Source organism: Astatotilapia calliptera, chromosome 1 (genome assembly GCF_900246225.1).
Source record: "Astatotilapia calliptera chromosome 1, fAstCal1.2, whole genome shotgun sequence".
NCBI lineage: Eukaryota > Metazoa > Chordata > Actinopteri > Cichliformes > Cichlidae > Astatotilapia > Astatotilapia calliptera.
The window spans coordinates 8,163,178-8,179,962 of record NC_039302.1 but is presented as its reverse complement, the minus strand read 5'-3'; the positions used below and the strand labels follow the sequence as shown (position 1 = coordinate 8,179,962).

The following is a 16,785-nucleotide window of genomic DNA, read 5'->3' as shown; positions in this document are numbered from 1 at the left end:
TCTAATTGAGCAGAAATTTCTATGAACTTGTAAGAACTGTGTATAAAAAGCACTGTTTTTGTCCGCTAGAGTGGGATTTTCACGGCACATTCCGCACCACATCTCTGTGCGTTCATCATTTGTTTGAAGCCAGCTCACCTGACATTTCTTTGGAGGTAGAGCAACACCAAAGTAATTGCTTAAAGGAGCTTCTTCGACATCTTTAAGAGTTTTAAACAAATGTCTGTCCTCCTCCAGAAAATCTTATGTTTGCAAACACGCGTTGCAACTTCATATCTTGTGCGCGTTTTTTTTTTTTTTTTTTTTTTTTTTTTTTTTTTGACAGCGAATGCGCACCTGCGGACCACTTATGTGCAGCCCCGGTCCATGAAACCATAAAGCTGCACTTTCTTTTTGCCTTATAGTCTGATTTGTCCTAACTTTTCCGTTTTGTGGTAAGCTTTTCTTTGGCTGTCACATCTTCACCCTGACCTGTCTTATTTGGCTCAGCAGAACTAAAATATATATCCTGCTGCTTTTACACACACACACACACACACACACACAACGGTCAGCGATTCTCTGCGCGATCAACCTCTCATATGTTTAAGCTTGCTGCGGGAGATTTCACTTGTCATATTTGCATAGTAAGCTAACGATTGATAAGTCGATGTCAGGGGAATTGGTGCACAAATTATCATCACTCACCAATCAGTACTGTCGCTCTCTATACACAGTTCGCGCGATTGCAAAGTGAAAGCAAAAAACAAGCGCAAATTCAAACGCGATTTCAATATGTCACATATTGACAGTGGCTCACCGATGCCAATGACATAATTACCCAGCGACATTTCCGAAAGAATGCAAAAGCATTGACATATATTTTTCCTTCCTACAATAGCCCGATGGGCAGGGCAGAGATAGATTTTGGTAGCCCGACCGCTAGCCCCGGGACGTCGGGCTAGCGATTTTGCAAGCCCTGTGTTACAGGCATGGCCCTTTAAGGATGAAGCCTGATGGGAAATGTATTCTGTGTGTGTGTGTGTGTGTGTGTGTGTGTGTGTGTGTGTGTGTGTGTGTGTGTGTGTGTGTGTGTGTGTGTGTGTGTGTGTGAAGAGAGAGAGCGGAGAAGGGGAAAAAGTAACGGTTAGCTACAGAAGAGACGAAAATAAAATAAAAGGAATATAATAACTCCCTCGACAGCCAGAGTTGTGTCGGCGATGCTCGCTGTGAGTAAACTGTTTCAGCCCACTGTACGCGGTGTTCGTGCCTTAGAGAAGAAATAAAGTTCGGTGAAGCAGTTTCCTACGCCTCCTTCGATCTTTTTGCTAGCGGAGTTGACCTGTATAGTAAGCTGTTGCCGGCTACGAGTCAGTTACGGAACCTTCAAATAACTGCCAGAGGTTTCCTTACTACGGTTCGGGGCTGCGGATCTGGCGCGGTAACACCTGTATCTGATTGAGGAATCACTCATCTTTGGAAAAGAGTTTATTACAGAGAAATGGCTCTTTCCAAAATAAAAGCTATACTATACGCTTCTTCTGGGCTATATTCTCAACAGCATATTGTAGCGGGTCAGGGCTGTTCGGGGTTCTGGTTGTACAGTTATGTTTTGTTTATGTTGCCATAGTGACGGGTGACACCCTCTCGCTGCGACGGTGTGTCCTTCCGGGGTCAGAGGGCGCCCTGTGTGTTGTTGTTGTTGCTGTGCGGTTGCCACGCTGAGCAGTTAGCTAGCGGCAGTGTTCTTCTGCAGATGTCAATAAACGGCTGTGCTCCCTGGCTAGCTCACGGGAAGCAAGACCAAACGACACCTCCGTCTCCTCGTTGTCTGAGGTCGCCACATTGGTGTCAGAAGTGGGATGATGGTGGCACCCCATGTTCTGACCCGAGTGACTTTTCCCCCGCCGGACTTGACCGGCCGGTGCGCCAAAAGAAGGCACCTAGACATTTGCAGGACTTTGTGTGGGGCAATGGGGTCGTCGGGGACGATTGACCCCTTAAGTAGGGGGCTATGTAGCGGGTCAGGGCTGTTCGGAGTTCTGTTTGTACAGTTCTGTTTTGTTTATGTTGCCATAGTGACGGGTGACGCCCTCTCGCTGCGACGGTGTGTCCTTCCGGGGTCAGAGGGCGCTCTGTGTGTTGTTGTTGTTGTTGCTGTGCGGTTGCCGCGCTGAGCAGTTAGCTAGCTGCAGTGTTCTTCTGCAGATGTCAATAAACGGCTGTGCTCCCTGGCTAGCTCACGGGAAGCAAGACCAAACGACACCTCCGTCTCCTCCTTGTCTGAGCTCGCCACAATATTAAACATATCAGGTCCCCATAAGGAGAATCATGTGCTAACGGCTGTCTAAATGACTCGGGTAAAGTTTGTAGCATGCATGCTTGTTGTTTTTGTCTGCTTCCACTTGTCTTTGCACTAGGATGATGTCGGCGTAAATGTGCAGTCATATTCGTTGTGTTCCCACTAGTGCTGTCAGCGTTAATCTCGTTGAAATGACGTTAACGCCACAACACGGCAAATCTCCGTTAACGAGCTAACTGCGCTAACACACTAGTTCCTACCCATGTAATTGAGCATTGCGTGGCACATCCAACATACTGTTTTACTTTAGTCCATGACCCGCTTACCTTCAGGGTCATACGTCACATGAAAACCAAAATAGTTCCAAATGCCAGATCTGAATGAGGGTGGGGGAGGTTCAATTTGCCATGTTGCAAGGAGAGCTTAACTTCCATCTTGCTAGCTTGCCCTGCGCTCTTCCTTCTGATGATGCTGTCTGTGTTGAACGCTCAGTGGATCAGTGCAGCCTAGTCGGAGTAGTCGAACGCAGATTCACTGAGCGCTCAACACCGACAGCATCGTCAGAAGGAAAGTTGATAAAATAAATTACAAATTTTGTATTGTTCGATACGTATGCGTACCGAACCGAAAGCACTGCATCGAACGGTTCAATATCGATACGAGTAACGTTGCACCCCTAGTATTAGCGTTATCTGCTTGTCACAGAAATTTGTTAAGCTTTTCAGTAAGTATACACACTGTCACGTAATATGTCGTTTTGAACAAAACTATATTATTATTTTTCCTTACTGCCCAAACAGATTGTTTTTCCTCCCCTGAAAAGTGAAATACCATCAGTTCATGCATTTTAATGTTTGTCTCAGTCTTTTTCTTGAATGTTGTGTCACAACGCACACTTCATTGAAAAATCTAAAAACCTTTAAATGTACATTAATGTCCTTCCCAGGGACACCATGTGGCGTGTGTTTACCGGTGCGTTGTCGGTGGAAGAGAAAGGCAGCCAGCTGCTGGCCGACCTGCGGGAGATCGAATCCTGGGTGTACCGGTTGCTGCGTTCACCAGTGCCAGTGGCGGGTCAGAGACGTGTGGATGTGGAAGTGCTGCCCCATGAGCTCAAAAGGCCACTCACCTTTGCCCTACCTGATAGCTCTCGCTTCTCCATGGTCGATTTCCCGCTGCACCTGCCCCTAGAGCTGTTGGGTGTGGATGCCTGTCTTCAGGTCCTCAGCTGTGTCCTGCTGGAGCACAAAGTAAGGACAGGCACAGGTGTTCTTCCTCTTGGTCCAGTCTCTTTATATTCTTTTGTGTTTTGTGCATATATACTAAAAGACAAGAAGAAGGATGTGGATTTTTCTTTTCCGTATTTTTCTTTTCTTTTTTCTTTCTTTTTTTTTTTTTTTTTTTTTTAAGCTGCGGTCAAATTACCCTTGGGATTTTATTAAAGATCATGCCGATTTTAGAAGTGAAAGGTACAAGCAAGGCTATATTTAGTCTGATTGTTCAGTGGTTTCCTCTGGAGTGCAGCTGCATGTCTACGAGTTTTGTCTTTTTTGTTTTTTCTTTCCCAATGACATTTCAGGACATTGTTAGAAATGTCCTGAAATGTCCACATTTTCTGCTGTTAGCTCACTGAAGCCGTGTGGACAGAGCACAGTGGGTAAAAAGAAGAGTGTTAATAGTTTATGATAGAGAGGAAAGACTCTGTCATCTTGTATTTTTAACACTAGAGTCATTAGTGTAGATGTAATAGGATTCTTTGTTTAATTGATTTTGATGTAGTGTTACTCTGTGCATACGTTGACACTGATACATGGGCTCATTTGCAACCAAATCAAACATACGCTTCTCAGATTGAGTCATACTGTTTAAAGACCATTATGTTGGACTTTTTTCTCTACTTTTCTGTCACCCTGTGTCTAGCAGATATGGGGTTCTTAAGGTATTCTATTTTGATATGTATTCTGCCACAAAGAGATTTCTTGCCGCTCTTGCTGAGATTTTATTGCTGTTAAATATCCATATGTATATAACGAAAATGATTTTTTATGGCTTTAAATTATGAACAAAGAATGGAACATGGCTTCAAAATCAGAGTCAAATCATACATCAAAAACCGTCAAGTGGTGGAAACGTATCAGGGTGGTGAGAACCAACTAAATACAAAATTTGTTGCATTGTAACGCTCACTTTATTAATCTTCTGCATGTTGTATGTTTTTGTTTTGTTTTTGTGTTTTTCCCAGGTCATTCTTCAGTCCCGAGATTATAATGCTTTGTCTATGAGCGTCATGGCCTTTGTGGCCATGATTTACCCACTGGAGTACATGTTCCCAGTCATTCCCTTACTGCCAACATGTATGGCCTCTGCTGAACAGGTGAAACTTAGTGTTTGTAACAGATACACGTTAAATAAATAAGTCATTTCTCTGTGTATGTGTACATTAAAAAAAAAAAAAGGTGTCTTTTCATTTAATAACAGCTTTGCTTAAATGAACATTTTTCTTCCTTTGGCAGCTCCTTCTTGCTCCTACTCCCTACATTATAGGTGTACCAGCCAGCTTCTTCCTCTACAAATCAGACTTCAAAATGCCAGACGATATTTGGCTTGTTGACCTTGACAGCAGCAAGGTCTGTATAACAAGAGCTCCTTCTCATCTTGGATTTTCTATTTTATTATATTGTGGTTCATTTACCTAATGTTTATTGACTTGCACAAAAAATTTGTTTTTAAAAAGCTCAAATACATTGCAAAAATTAAGACTGCTATGTTTGCCTTCAGGTTATAGCACCTACCAATGCAGAGCTTCTACCACCTCTTCCAGAGCCTGAAGCAGGCGAGCTTAAGAAACATCTAAAACAGGTAATGTATGCGATTTGTTTTGATTCCTCTTAAATTGTTATGACTATAAATTTGTCTGATTCTGCTCAACTGTGGCAGCCATATATTTGCCCCAAATACAGTGAGACTAGCATACACATGAGCATTTCACAGAGAAATTTCTGGAACCCGGGTACTTCTCTGGACCGTTAAAGTTTAATCCCATGATTGCTAGTTAATCCCATTGAATGTAAAACTTGTCTTTCAGCAATGTGAAGAGTAGGGGCTTCCTTCTTCATCAAAGTTGTATGTACTGTAGATGAATGTGGGGGCATTTGAAACTGGTTTTGTAGTGCACTAACATAAACAAATTTTTCTTTTTCCCTCTGTTTTCTGTGCATGCTCTAGCTTTTGGAGGTAAAATCAGATGCTAGGTCGCTGCTACCCAAAATAAATACTTAGTATTACTGGTAGCAACTAACTTGGCCTCTAACCTGATTATCTAACATCAGAATCTGGTTCTGATTCATGGAAATACAGCACATGTCACAAAATCCGCTCACGTCTTTAATGTAATTAAATATATTTATTTAAAATAATTAAAAATATTTAAGCTACCAATATGTGTTTACTTAGTGTGCTCATTAGCCAGGAAATGTTTGCTATGGCTAATTCTTAGATGGCATTAGCTGCTGATATTCAGAATACCATGCATCCTTATTTTCTAATTTATGTTATTACATTTTGACTTTACTTTTTTATCTCTCCTAGTTGAACAGCTACACTATTAATATTCCAAAAGATATTTATTTACAAAAGATACTGACTACCTATTATTCACTTTGTAATCATATGTTTAATATGAGGTATGAACAGCAATAGTTGTTTTGTAGGAAATATCAGATCATAATCAGTAAAGTCATTGAAAATGTAACCAAAACTAATCATAATAATGATAATAATCATAATATTTTTGCAAAAATAACCTTTTTTAAAATTTAAATTAATAAATTTGAGTCTGTAGGCAATCTGCAGTCTGTAATCTGATGTTGATATTTCATTTTAAATATGATGGTGTTCATCAGAACTGTTGTGCCACCCTTGCATTCATGAAGCAAACACAGACCACAGCTTTTTCAAAGATCCAGTTAAAGTCTTTGCACATTCATTTAGTTCATTCTACCTTGAATCAGAGCCAGTCTGTTAGCTGTGTGTGGTTAGCATCCCTTTCCCTGTGTGCGGGCGTGTGACCGAGCTGCTTGTGTGTACTTGTAGGAGTGTGCAAGGCTCAGTATAGCTGTTGTATATCCGGAAACAAGTTCACAGTGTTAATATGAGCAGTGGAGAAAATGTCACTGAATATGGTTGGAGTGATTATCTGAAGACTTTGATGCCATAGCAGAGTGCTACTGATGCTACAGTCTCTGAAAATACTTGCACTTGACCGTTGAGTTACTGAGATAAACTGGTTATAACAGCCAATAATTTTTTGTGTACTTTTGCAAGGCTGGTTGTATTATTACAACTTACCTGACTTTTCTTAAGGACTAGAAGTTTATATACTGCTTACATTTTGCTACAGGTGCTTTATTGTGCAAGTATTTTATTTATTTGTGAAAAGATCTGCAGTTTTCTGTGTGTCATTACCACTCCATTGTAACCACTGGTTTGTCCCAGCTGGTCACCATGGATGTCCTTCATGTATCTTGTAGTGGCTGGATTTTGTAGGTGAACTCTATTATTTGGTCATGTTATTGTTTTTCCTCTGTTTTTGTTTTTCTGTTTGTCTTTCACATCAAACATAAAAGCATTTCCATTTTTCATCTTTCTCTGTCTCTCTTGCTCTGACTTTGTCACATGTCACTGTCACTCAGTCTTACTCTCCAGGCTGTTCATCACTTTTTCAAAGCGTGCACAAATGTATATTTTCTTATCTCCTTTCTTCAGTAAAAAGTAGAATTGAAAATGGAAATGATAAAAAAGCAAAGCCTGTCTGATGTTGCACAAAAAAAATCAAGAGGAACCTTTTCCCTCGTGATTTTTAGATCTGTTTAAATTACAAATATTTTTATTTCCTGTCAGCAAAAAAAATCTAATAAATAGGGAACTGCTGTTGAAAGGAGACAAAGAAAAGAAAAGGGCTACGGTGGTGACCCTTCCGTCATGTGCTGTTCCAGTGTCAGTCACAAAGTTGTCATCCCAGGCCTTCATGTGATTCTCCTCGCATCTCTCTTATCCCCTTCCTAGTGTCTGGTTAGGTTGACCGTGATCACCCAAAAGCAGATCTTCTCCTCTGAGAATAAGGTTACTTATTTCTCCTCCTGTGGAATGTGCCATGCCCCCTGCACGGATATCTTCTCTGTCTCACATTATTTTGCTTGTCACTTCTACTTGTTTCCTATTTTCAAGACCAAAAATGCATAACAGCGTCACAGAATGTTGCAAACCAGTGTTTTGATACACTGCTTAGCTCTGGCTTGAGCATGACTGAATGTGCGTGCATCTAATCTTGGCATCAGTGAGTATTCTCGTAATGAAAACACGATCCTGTATGATGAAGCTGATCACTTTGACAAAGTTAACATTCATCCAGACGCAGCAACTAAATGTTCCATTATGCTAAGCTAAACATTGACTCTTGAGTCTGCAGCAGTCCCCTCAAAGCAAACTTACTCCCTCCTCTGCTCCTCCTACTCCAAAGTGACACACCCACTGCAGGCATCAACATATGGAAACCTCATCCTTTAGCTACTTGAAGTAATGTAATGGCGTGGGACTCTGGTAAATAATCTAATATTAGCACAATGCTAAGCAGCAGAATTGCTACCTATAAGAGCCATTGGCTCAACAATCAAATCCCCTTTTATTTCAATTCTGCCTGCCAGTCTGTCCAATTTAAGTAAAGAAATTTATATTCCAACTAAATGTTGATGCCAAATGTGGGTGTGGTCTATCACAATGCAGTGTTTTTGTATTCAGAGCCACTGCTGTGTTTGTAATTAATGTCACCGGTACCTGTTCTAGGCTTTGACCAGCATGAGTTTGAACACCCAACCAATTCTCAACCTGGAGAAGTTTCAGGAAGGTCAGGAGATGCCCCTGCTCCCACCTGGACGAGATAAAGCTTCGCCGTCATCCACCGAATTCAACCCTCTAATTTATGGCAATGATGTCGATTCTGTGGATGTAGCTACCAGGCAAGAATTGAACTGTCAGGGTTTATCAGCATCTGTCTGAGCTTCCGTTAACACGGAAGTCACACTGATCTTAATAAATAAAATTAAATAAAAAAAATTAATTAAAACTTCTTTGTCTTGCAGGGTGGCCATGGTACGGTTTTTCAACTCTCCAAATGTTCTTCAGGGGTTCCAGATGCACACTCGCACTCTGCGCCTCTTCCCGCGGCCAGTGGTTGCTTTTCAGTCGACGTCTTTTCTTGCATCTCGGCCAAGACGCTCTACCTTTGCAGACAAGCTTTCTCACACCCAGGCCGTAGAGTTCTATGGAGAGTGGGCTCTCAATCCCACAAACCTTGCCTTTCAGAGAATCCATAACAGTAAGACTCATTAAAGATCATAATAGGTTGTCTTTTATGTGAGTATGCATTACAGAATTTGTGTTGAACTCGTTTGAATATCTCTCTTTAGATGTGTTTGACCCCTCCTTAATTGGAGACAAGCCCAAGTGGTATGCACATCAGCTGCAGCCAGTGGTCTACAGAGTATATGATGGAAGCTCCCAACTGGTTGAGGCTATGGCTGGCCCGCTGGAGGATGAAGGCAATGAGTCTGACCCCACAGACAGGTAGGATTAAACCAAGGTCTTTCTGTTTAATCCAGTTCAGTCTACTATCTGGGTTTTTGTTTAATTCTGCCATATACTAGCATATTTTCACTTTGATTGCTGTCGGTTGTGATAAATTCAATATGTTGCAGCGGCAGTGACAGTGAGGCTTACGACGACTCCAGCTCATCCTATTCCTCACTTGGAGACCTAGTGAGTGAGATGATTCAAGGTGACATCCAGGGAGACACACCAAGTATGTGGTTATTTTGCCCAATGATCCACTTTGACCACATTCATAGCATTTCCTCTGTTGTAAAATTTAACTTTATTGTCTCAGGCTTGGACCCGCCTACCCATGCAGCACTGGGAGATGCTAGTGAGGTTGAGTTTCAAGACTACCATGACTTCAGGGAAGGGCATGGCCCTGAAGGCCCACCCAGTGGGGACGGACCTGCTGAGCCTTCTGATGGACAGCCTCTTCGCTCAAGCTCTAGCACAACTGCAAGCTCAAGCCCCAGCACAATCATCCAGGGGGTCAACCATGTATGTGATCTTTCTAATTCATTTCAAGATTAAATAGACTTGTGTAGATTGGTCCTCTTTAACCTTCTCTTCTTTTCTTTATTTTTTGATGAACTAAATCTCCTTTTGTTTATGATAAGTGTGTACAAACTGTCTTTATCTGTTGAGTGTGCATCTTTTTCAGCATGATAGTTGTGCACATTGAGGAACATTTACAAAATTCCCTTCTTATGTGTTTTCATGTGTTTTTTAGGAGCAAGGGGAAGTACCTGAAATTGAGGCATCAGCAAGCGCTGCTTTACAGAACCCCGTGCCGGGATTGGCCAATCAGCCGTTCCTCAGACCTGCAGCTGATGCTGGTCTGGTGGAGCAAGCCAACAAAAAGCAAGAGTATGACAACCCATACTTTGAGCCTCAGTATGGCTTCCCCTCAGAGGATGACCCTGATGCAGAAGAGCAAGTGGAATCATACACCCCTCGATTCAACCAGAACCTCAATGGCAACAAGTGTGTTAAGCTTGTTCATCGCTTGAATGAATGCATTATCTTCATTCAAATGGGCTCTCTGACCATGCAATGATCTCTTTCCAAACCTAGCATGTCAGAATACTCTCTTCATTCATGGTCTTGAATCTTTGGTGGTGTTATGTTATACAGTGTGAATGCTGGAGGGTTACCAGTGGTGTATGTATATTTTCCCGTGTCGACGATGCACTGTAATGTCTTTTCACCATTTTATTTCCGTAGGGCACAGCGTCCTTTACGCCCCAGTAGCCTTAGGCTCCCAGGAGAGTCCGATGGGGAGGGAGACTCACGTAACAGTTCACCAAACTCCACCATTTCCAACAACAGCAACGATGGATTTGGAGGACTCATGTCCTTCGCCAGTAAGAACATTTAAATATTATTGTATTGTCGGCTAACCTGAGGCAATATAATGTGATTGATCTGAATATGGAGAAAAAGCAACTGTATGCTAAGATGAAGAACATGTTGCCAGCAGTGCCAGAAAGACCAGATAAGGTTGATGAGATGAGTTAAATTAGGAGATTTTGTTTCTATATGAAATCTGTTATTATGTGACATACTTTATTTACATATTTGCTTTTGGTTTTACTTTTTAAGTTCAAGTTTCCTCGTTTTACCAAAGGCTTGTTTTGAGAGTAAACATGTTTTACCAAACTTAATGATAAGAGTCAGCGATGTTAAACAGAGTTTTTGCAATATAGTCTCAAAATTAAATCATTACATTTCAAGGACATTTTTGATGTTTATGTCAATAAACGGGAAAAAACCTTCTATTAGCAGCAGCATTATAGTGCAATAATAGTGACAGCATTATATACAGCAGAAGTCAAATGTAAGCACAAAAGTAGCGTTTGCACCATTTTCCCTGGACCGAAAAATAAAACCGCTTGTCCATCACAACCAACACACTGCTTGTGTTGTTGTTGTGCTCAGTAGGGAATGTAAACATATGGTGTCGCTATAGTATTGATATTGAGATATGGCATTTATATATGTCATAAAAAGTTATACCAACATTTTGAAGAAGGCAGGGTATGTCACAGCCTTTGGTGATGAAATGCTATGGAGGCTTAAAAACAAGATGAAATGATGATGTAATAGCAAAGACAGTATATTTAATGTGTGTACTGTATATGCATATGATATGGGTCTGCATAAACACAGATATAAACATTAGGGGTGCAACGATACTCGTACAGTGCTTTCGGTTCGGTACGCATATGTATCGAACAATTCAAAATTTTTAATTTATTTTATCAACTTTCCTTCTGATGATGCTGTCTGTGTTGAGCACTCAGTGGATCTGCGCTCAACAGTGCAGCCTAGGCGGAGTAGTCGAACGCAGATTCACTGAGCGCAGGGCAAGCTAGCGAGACAGAAGTTAAGCTCTCCTTGCAACATGGCAAATTGAACCTCCCCCACCCTCATTTAGATCTGGCGTTTGGAACTATTTTGGTTTTCATGTGACGTATGACCCTGAAGGTAAGCGCGTCGTGGACTAAAGTAAAACAGTATGTTGGATGTGCCATGCAATGCTCAATTACATTGGTGGGAACTAGTGTGCTAGCGCAGTTAGCTCGTTAACGTGTTGGCCGTCCAGCCCTATGCACGGGGCGATCCGCGGTAGCTCGTTAACGGAGATTTGCCGTGTTGTGGCTTTAATGTCATTTCAACGAGATTAACGCTGACAGCACTAGTGGGAACACAACGAATATGACTGCACATTTACTCCGACATCATCCTAGTGCAAGTGGAAGTAGACAAAAACAACAAGCACGCATGCTACAAACTTTACCCGAGTCATTTAGACAGCCGTTATATCAGGTCCCCATAAGGAGGATCATGTGCTGTTTAATATGCTGCCGAGAGTATAGCCCAGAAGAAGCGTATAGTATAGCTTTTATTTTGGAAAGAGCCATTCCTCTGTAATAAACTCTTTTCCAAAGATGAGTGATTTCTCAATCAGATTTATTTATTTTTATTACTTTGTTGTTTCAGCAACATTAAATTTAAAAACTGTACTTTTGAGTTAAAATATATATTTATAATTTTAATAAATGACAAATTAAAAAGGCATGAACATTTTTTTTGTATCGAAAAAATATCGAACCGTGACACCAAAGTATCGAACCGAACCGTGAATTTTGTGTATCGTTGCACCCCTAATAAACATGTTGGAGGAGGAATTCAAACACAAAGCAGTATTTGATTTTTCTCATCACTCCTTTTACAGGCAATCTCTACAAGAACCACGGCACAAGTTTCAGCTTGTCCAATCTTGCCCTTCCTAATAAGGCAGCAAGGGAGAAATCAACACCGTTCCCCAGTCTAAAGGGTAGGTGGCTTATGTGAACACTTAGTTGTTCAGTATACTTATCTGTTCAGCGTGGTTTCAGCGGTGATTAAAAAAAATTGTAATATATTTTGTGGGGATATGAAAAGACCTAAAAATAGGAATCGTGGGGGGAAAAAAATGATTTTGATACATTTTTTTGTTCATCACTGGCTTCATTTACTCAATTATACAATTTTGGATGCTTTAAATTACATGCTATTCTAATTCAATTTAAGTTTTTTATTTTTTTTATTTTTTTATTTTTATTTTTTATGTTATTGACTGATTAATTTACTTTCCTTCTCTGCCTTTCTTTTCTTTTTCTAATTCGTTTTGGGGTAAAAAGAATATTTTAATTTTGATATTGAGGAGGAAGTGGAGCAAGCAGGTTTGTAGAATTTGCTTTTTTTTTGTAGCCTGACTTTCCTCCTTTTGGATTGGCAAACATATATGGCACTATTTAAAGGAGAATATTGAGGATGTATGAAATAAATAAATTTCTCTCGAGTCAGAAAATCCACTCAGAAAAAGAGTTCACATTATTTTCATGGTCTTGTGCAGGTTGTTTTTGCAGAGATGAGCAAATTGAAATTCTATAATGAATTCTGTTTAGGCTGGATTTTCACTTTAGCTGAGAGAAAAACAAAATAATATAAAAAAAACCCAAAAAAGGTAAAGCATGATAAACTAACTCAATAGCTCCACACCATGTGGAATAGCTGCCATAGAAAATGTTCTGTTCCTTTGATTTTGATGTGTTTTGTCTTTGTCCAGATTCCCCTGAAAGCCCGGGTATGTTATGTCTGGTGTGATAGTTTGTAACCTCTTGAATAGGCATTTCTTTAACCTTGAAGTGACCTCTGCTTATCTTTATACCTCTTTTTCTTAGACTAAGACACACTTATAACACCACAGATCTAAACCCCTACCTTCCCCTTTGTTTCTTTGCCATCCCTCTTTGTGTGCCTGTTGGGAGTCTTCTTGATGCACTGTGACGCACACATTTACAGTCAAAAGATTTTTGACTATAATCTGTAATTGGTGTGGCATCTGCTCATCATTACCGCTAGAGGGAAAAATGTCAAGTCCTTATATATATATATAATGGAGTAACATTTAAGTCTTTGAATGATCTGTTTATCTCCCACTGGCCGCTTGTCTCTTAAACTTTTGTGTTGTTTGCTTGTTTGGTGGCGTTTTCTTTTTGATTTAATGAACTATTTAACAAATATGATTTTAGATTTGAGTATTTTACTGCTTTCTATTTTGGTTTGTTTTTAATTCTTGAAACAAGATAATCACTTAGTGATAAATTCCTTCATGCACATGTTCAAAAAGAAGGGACTCAGTCCATTGCACTAGATTTACACTGTCTATGTTGAACTGTTCAGCATTATTCATGTGGTTCAGGCTACTGATGTGTGCACAACAAAGTATGAGCTATACTCTGCTCTTACTTGGGTTGTAAATGTTGAACATCTTGCTGGCATTGTTCATTTTATCCAACATTTTCAGGGTCAACACCATCATCAGTACATACTGTGTATTTCTCTTTTCTGTCTACCCTTTTTTTTTTTTTTTCCTTCAATATTTTTTTTTCTATTGTTTGACGCCATGTTGAGTGTGCATGTGTGTTGTAGTATGGGTTGATGTTCAGACTGGTTGTGTCTGGGCCGGTGTCCCTCTCTCTGTCCACCTTTTCGCGGCACTAATTCTGGGTTTTGTGTGCAGTATTTGGGCTAAATTCTCTAATGGAGATAATTACAGAGGCCGGCCCGGGGAGCGGAGAAGGTGGGTTCTGCCCTTTTATCGCGTGAGCTGCATGCTTCTCCAAGCCAGTCAATTACATCTCCCAGCATTCCTCGTGTCTCTCTCCATTTCAGTCACTGTGTTTGTCATTAAAGGTCCAGTGTTGTCTTATCGCACTGCCATTCATAGTGACTGTTCTTTCTCAGACTAACTGTTCATGCCACAGTATGTTTAACCTCATCTATTTCACTAGCAATATCACAAAATGTTAAAACAAATGAGGATATTTTCAGCAATCGCAGGGAAATGAGAGCAATATGTTATAAAACTATTAAGCCCAGAGAAGCAAATGAAACACAAGACGGATAAAAGGATGTAAGAAATACATCACATGTGTAGGTTGTTTTACACCTCAGCTGCAGCACGCTTCCTGAATAGAGCTACTGGAACTTTGACCATAGCTCTGGGAACACCAGTAGTATTATACAAGAGCACATTACAGGACTTGAGACTGTTGCATGCAAATGTCCATAGTCACATTAGTCTCCTACCTCATATTTGGGTCAGTTTTAGGGGCCACGTTCTCAAATAGCTCTGCTTTGAAAGCAGCGGCCTGGAGGAAACATTGTTTTTGCCATGCTGGTGGCCTGGGACAATTTCTTAATTTTTTAAAATTGATCTGGTGGTTTCTGTTACTACATTGGGCCAAGGTATAGTCGGCCCGGATGGAACTCCATCATCTGTTGGCATGCTGGCTGTGGGCAGGTAAAGTGGAATTTATTGTCCAGCAGGGTTAGCATGTTTGCAGTCTGCTGGCTCTCAAAGGATGGCCCGTCTGCCTACAGAGATCTCATCAGAGGGAGGCCACTTTTGCCTCCCTCTGATGAGTGCAGGCAAAGTGCAGAGCATATGGTACAAATGGTCTGTGGCCACTCTGTCAGACAGACCAACAACAGAACAAATCAAAGTACAGTACTGACAAAAAGGACAGCATGTGTTAGCTGGCATACTAAACTGTACAAAGAAACTACCTTACTGCATAGCTAAATGGTGGGATGTCCCAGCCTATGGTGAAGACTCATGTTCAGGGTGAGGTGAAGCAAAAAGGCAGTTAGTGCCTGGTGATGGAGAAGTTGGCTAAGCACACCTGCCTATGGATGGATGAGCTGGCTACCCTATAAAACATATCGAAACAAGAAGAGGTGTTTGAATAATGACTGTGCAGTAGAGCTATATGCAGGCTGTACTTTGCAGTCACCAGCCAATCAGAATATGTGTAATGAGAAAAGCTTCCCAGGAATAGACAGGGAGGTGCATCGCAGGGGGAGACATTGAAACTAATGCTAGGAATGAGAACCCACTGATTCCTTTGATAATGGTGGGGCAACCAACTCTGTCACCTGATCCACAAATAATATCTTAACTATAAATCATATCTTAAAATTATGCCTGTTATATTTTTACAGATTTATTTCATTTGTATCATGATGAATCAGTGTTTCTGATTTATTGACAGAATTTGTTATTCCACCTGGCTCAGTCAGTGCAAAAATCTGACCAATCATTGTACCCTGACCTGCTTTTACAGTTGTATATTATTTCCAGGCTTCAGACTGGTATGCAGATTGATCTCACTTCCAGTTTATTTTTCAACTCAGGTCTTCCGAGCATTTTACCCCTGTTTTCTAGCTTCTTTAAGAAGCCACAAACAAAAAATTATGAAAGTTGAGTCTCCGGATAGAGAAGCTGAGTTTCCAACAAGCTTCTTTTCATTTGGCCTCAGACTTATCTGTTCATATTCATAGTGGACAGAGTCCATACAGTCTCCACCCTCTTCCTGCTGCAACATTCATCATACTTGAAAATTCCCCGTGTTTCAAGTGCTGCTTCAGTTGCCATCCCTTCCACAATAAATCATAAGGAAAACCGAAAGAACAGCTATGAGTTATTGGTTTTCAGACTAAAGCATGCTGAAAAATTCTTCTTGTGCAGTCGCAGCATTGATCTCCAATAAAACTTCGACAACAGAAATAAACAATAGATCTCCACTGCCATATAAAAGTGGAAGTAAACAAGCTTGTGATGAAAGGAAAAAGAAAGATTTCCATCCCCTTCTTTTTGGGGGATGCTCCTCACCCAGCCCAGTCTTAAAAACTGCTGAAGCTTGATGCGCTCCCGCGTGTTATGTTTGTATGTGTGGTTATAATGGACAGCATCCTTTCATATTGTTGGTTATTGCTGCTACAGCATGACTGGCCATTTTAGTTGCAGATGAGTCAAAGCAGAGTTTCTGTGTCGGAACCAGCATGCTCTGTCAGCAAATGAAAGGAACCTTTGACCAATTTTAGAACTGGGCCACCAGACTGAACACAATGTCAGGCTTCCTCCACTTATGCCTATTTCTTGTTATTTCTATGTTACATTTATAGTGAAAAAGCTCCATTTAATGCTTTTTTTTTTTTTTTTTTTTGGTCAGTGTTGTGTTTGAATAATTTTTACTGGAAAATTTTTACTGGAATTGTTAACTGACATAACCGAACAGGTGTGCCGCACATTAGTATTTAGCATGAACGCCGGCACATACAGGGTGAGTCGTAGAAGGAGCGGGTTCTATTAGGAAAGGCTCTTTGAAATGTGTAGTTTGAGTCAACACGGTGTAGCTGGAATAGAAAAACAATAATAAAATATCAGATCAGTGGAAGTTATTTTGTCTGAAATGGCTGAATGTGTAACAGCGTTTAGGTTTCTTACACACAGTTAGGTAAAG

General features: G+C 40.6%; 1 protein-coding gene across 30 annotated transcripts in view; it reads left to right on the top strand.

The window, feature by feature from the left end:
* madd (MAP-kinase activating death domain) overlaps window positions 1-16,785 on the top strand; it is a 54,725-nt gene that overhangs the window by 14,723 nt on the left and 23,217 nt on the right. For 12 of the 30 annotated variants that reach the window (XM_026161680.1, XM_026161732.1, XM_026161772.1 and 9 more), the window contains exons 4-18: window positions 3,228-3,531; window positions 4,524-4,655; window positions 4,795-4,908; window positions 5,060-5,140; window positions 7,346-7,402; window positions 8,123-8,295; window positions 8,419-8,654; window positions 8,746-8,902; window positions 9,034-9,137; window positions 9,222-9,427; window positions 9,660-9,913; window positions 10,154-10,293; window positions 12,168-12,269; window positions 12,616-12,657; window positions 14,001-14,060. In XM_026161680.1, the coding sequence (XP_026017465.1) occupies window positions 3,228-3,531; window positions 4,524-4,655; window positions 4,795-4,908; window positions 5,060-5,140; window positions 7,346-7,402; window positions 8,123-8,295; window positions 8,419-8,654; window positions 8,746-8,902; window positions 9,034-9,137; window positions 9,222-9,427; window positions 9,660-9,913; window positions 10,154-10,293; window positions 12,168-12,269; window positions 12,616-12,657; window positions 14,001-14,060 (2,162 nt within the window). Of the gene's footprint in view, window positions 1-3,227; window positions 3,532-4,523; window positions 4,656-4,794; window positions 4,909-5,059; window positions 5,141-5,506; window positions 5,516-7,345; window positions 7,403-8,122; window positions 8,296-8,418; window positions 8,655-8,745; window positions 8,903-9,033; window positions 9,138-9,221; window positions 9,428-9,659; window positions 9,914-10,153; window positions 10,294-12,167; window positions 12,270-12,615; window positions 12,658-13,043; window positions 13,062-14,000; window positions 14,061-16,785 lie in introns of all 30 variants that reach the window. The other 18 variants (XM_026161916.1, XM_026161896.1, XM_026161907.1 and 15 more) reach the window with 9 other exon arrangements.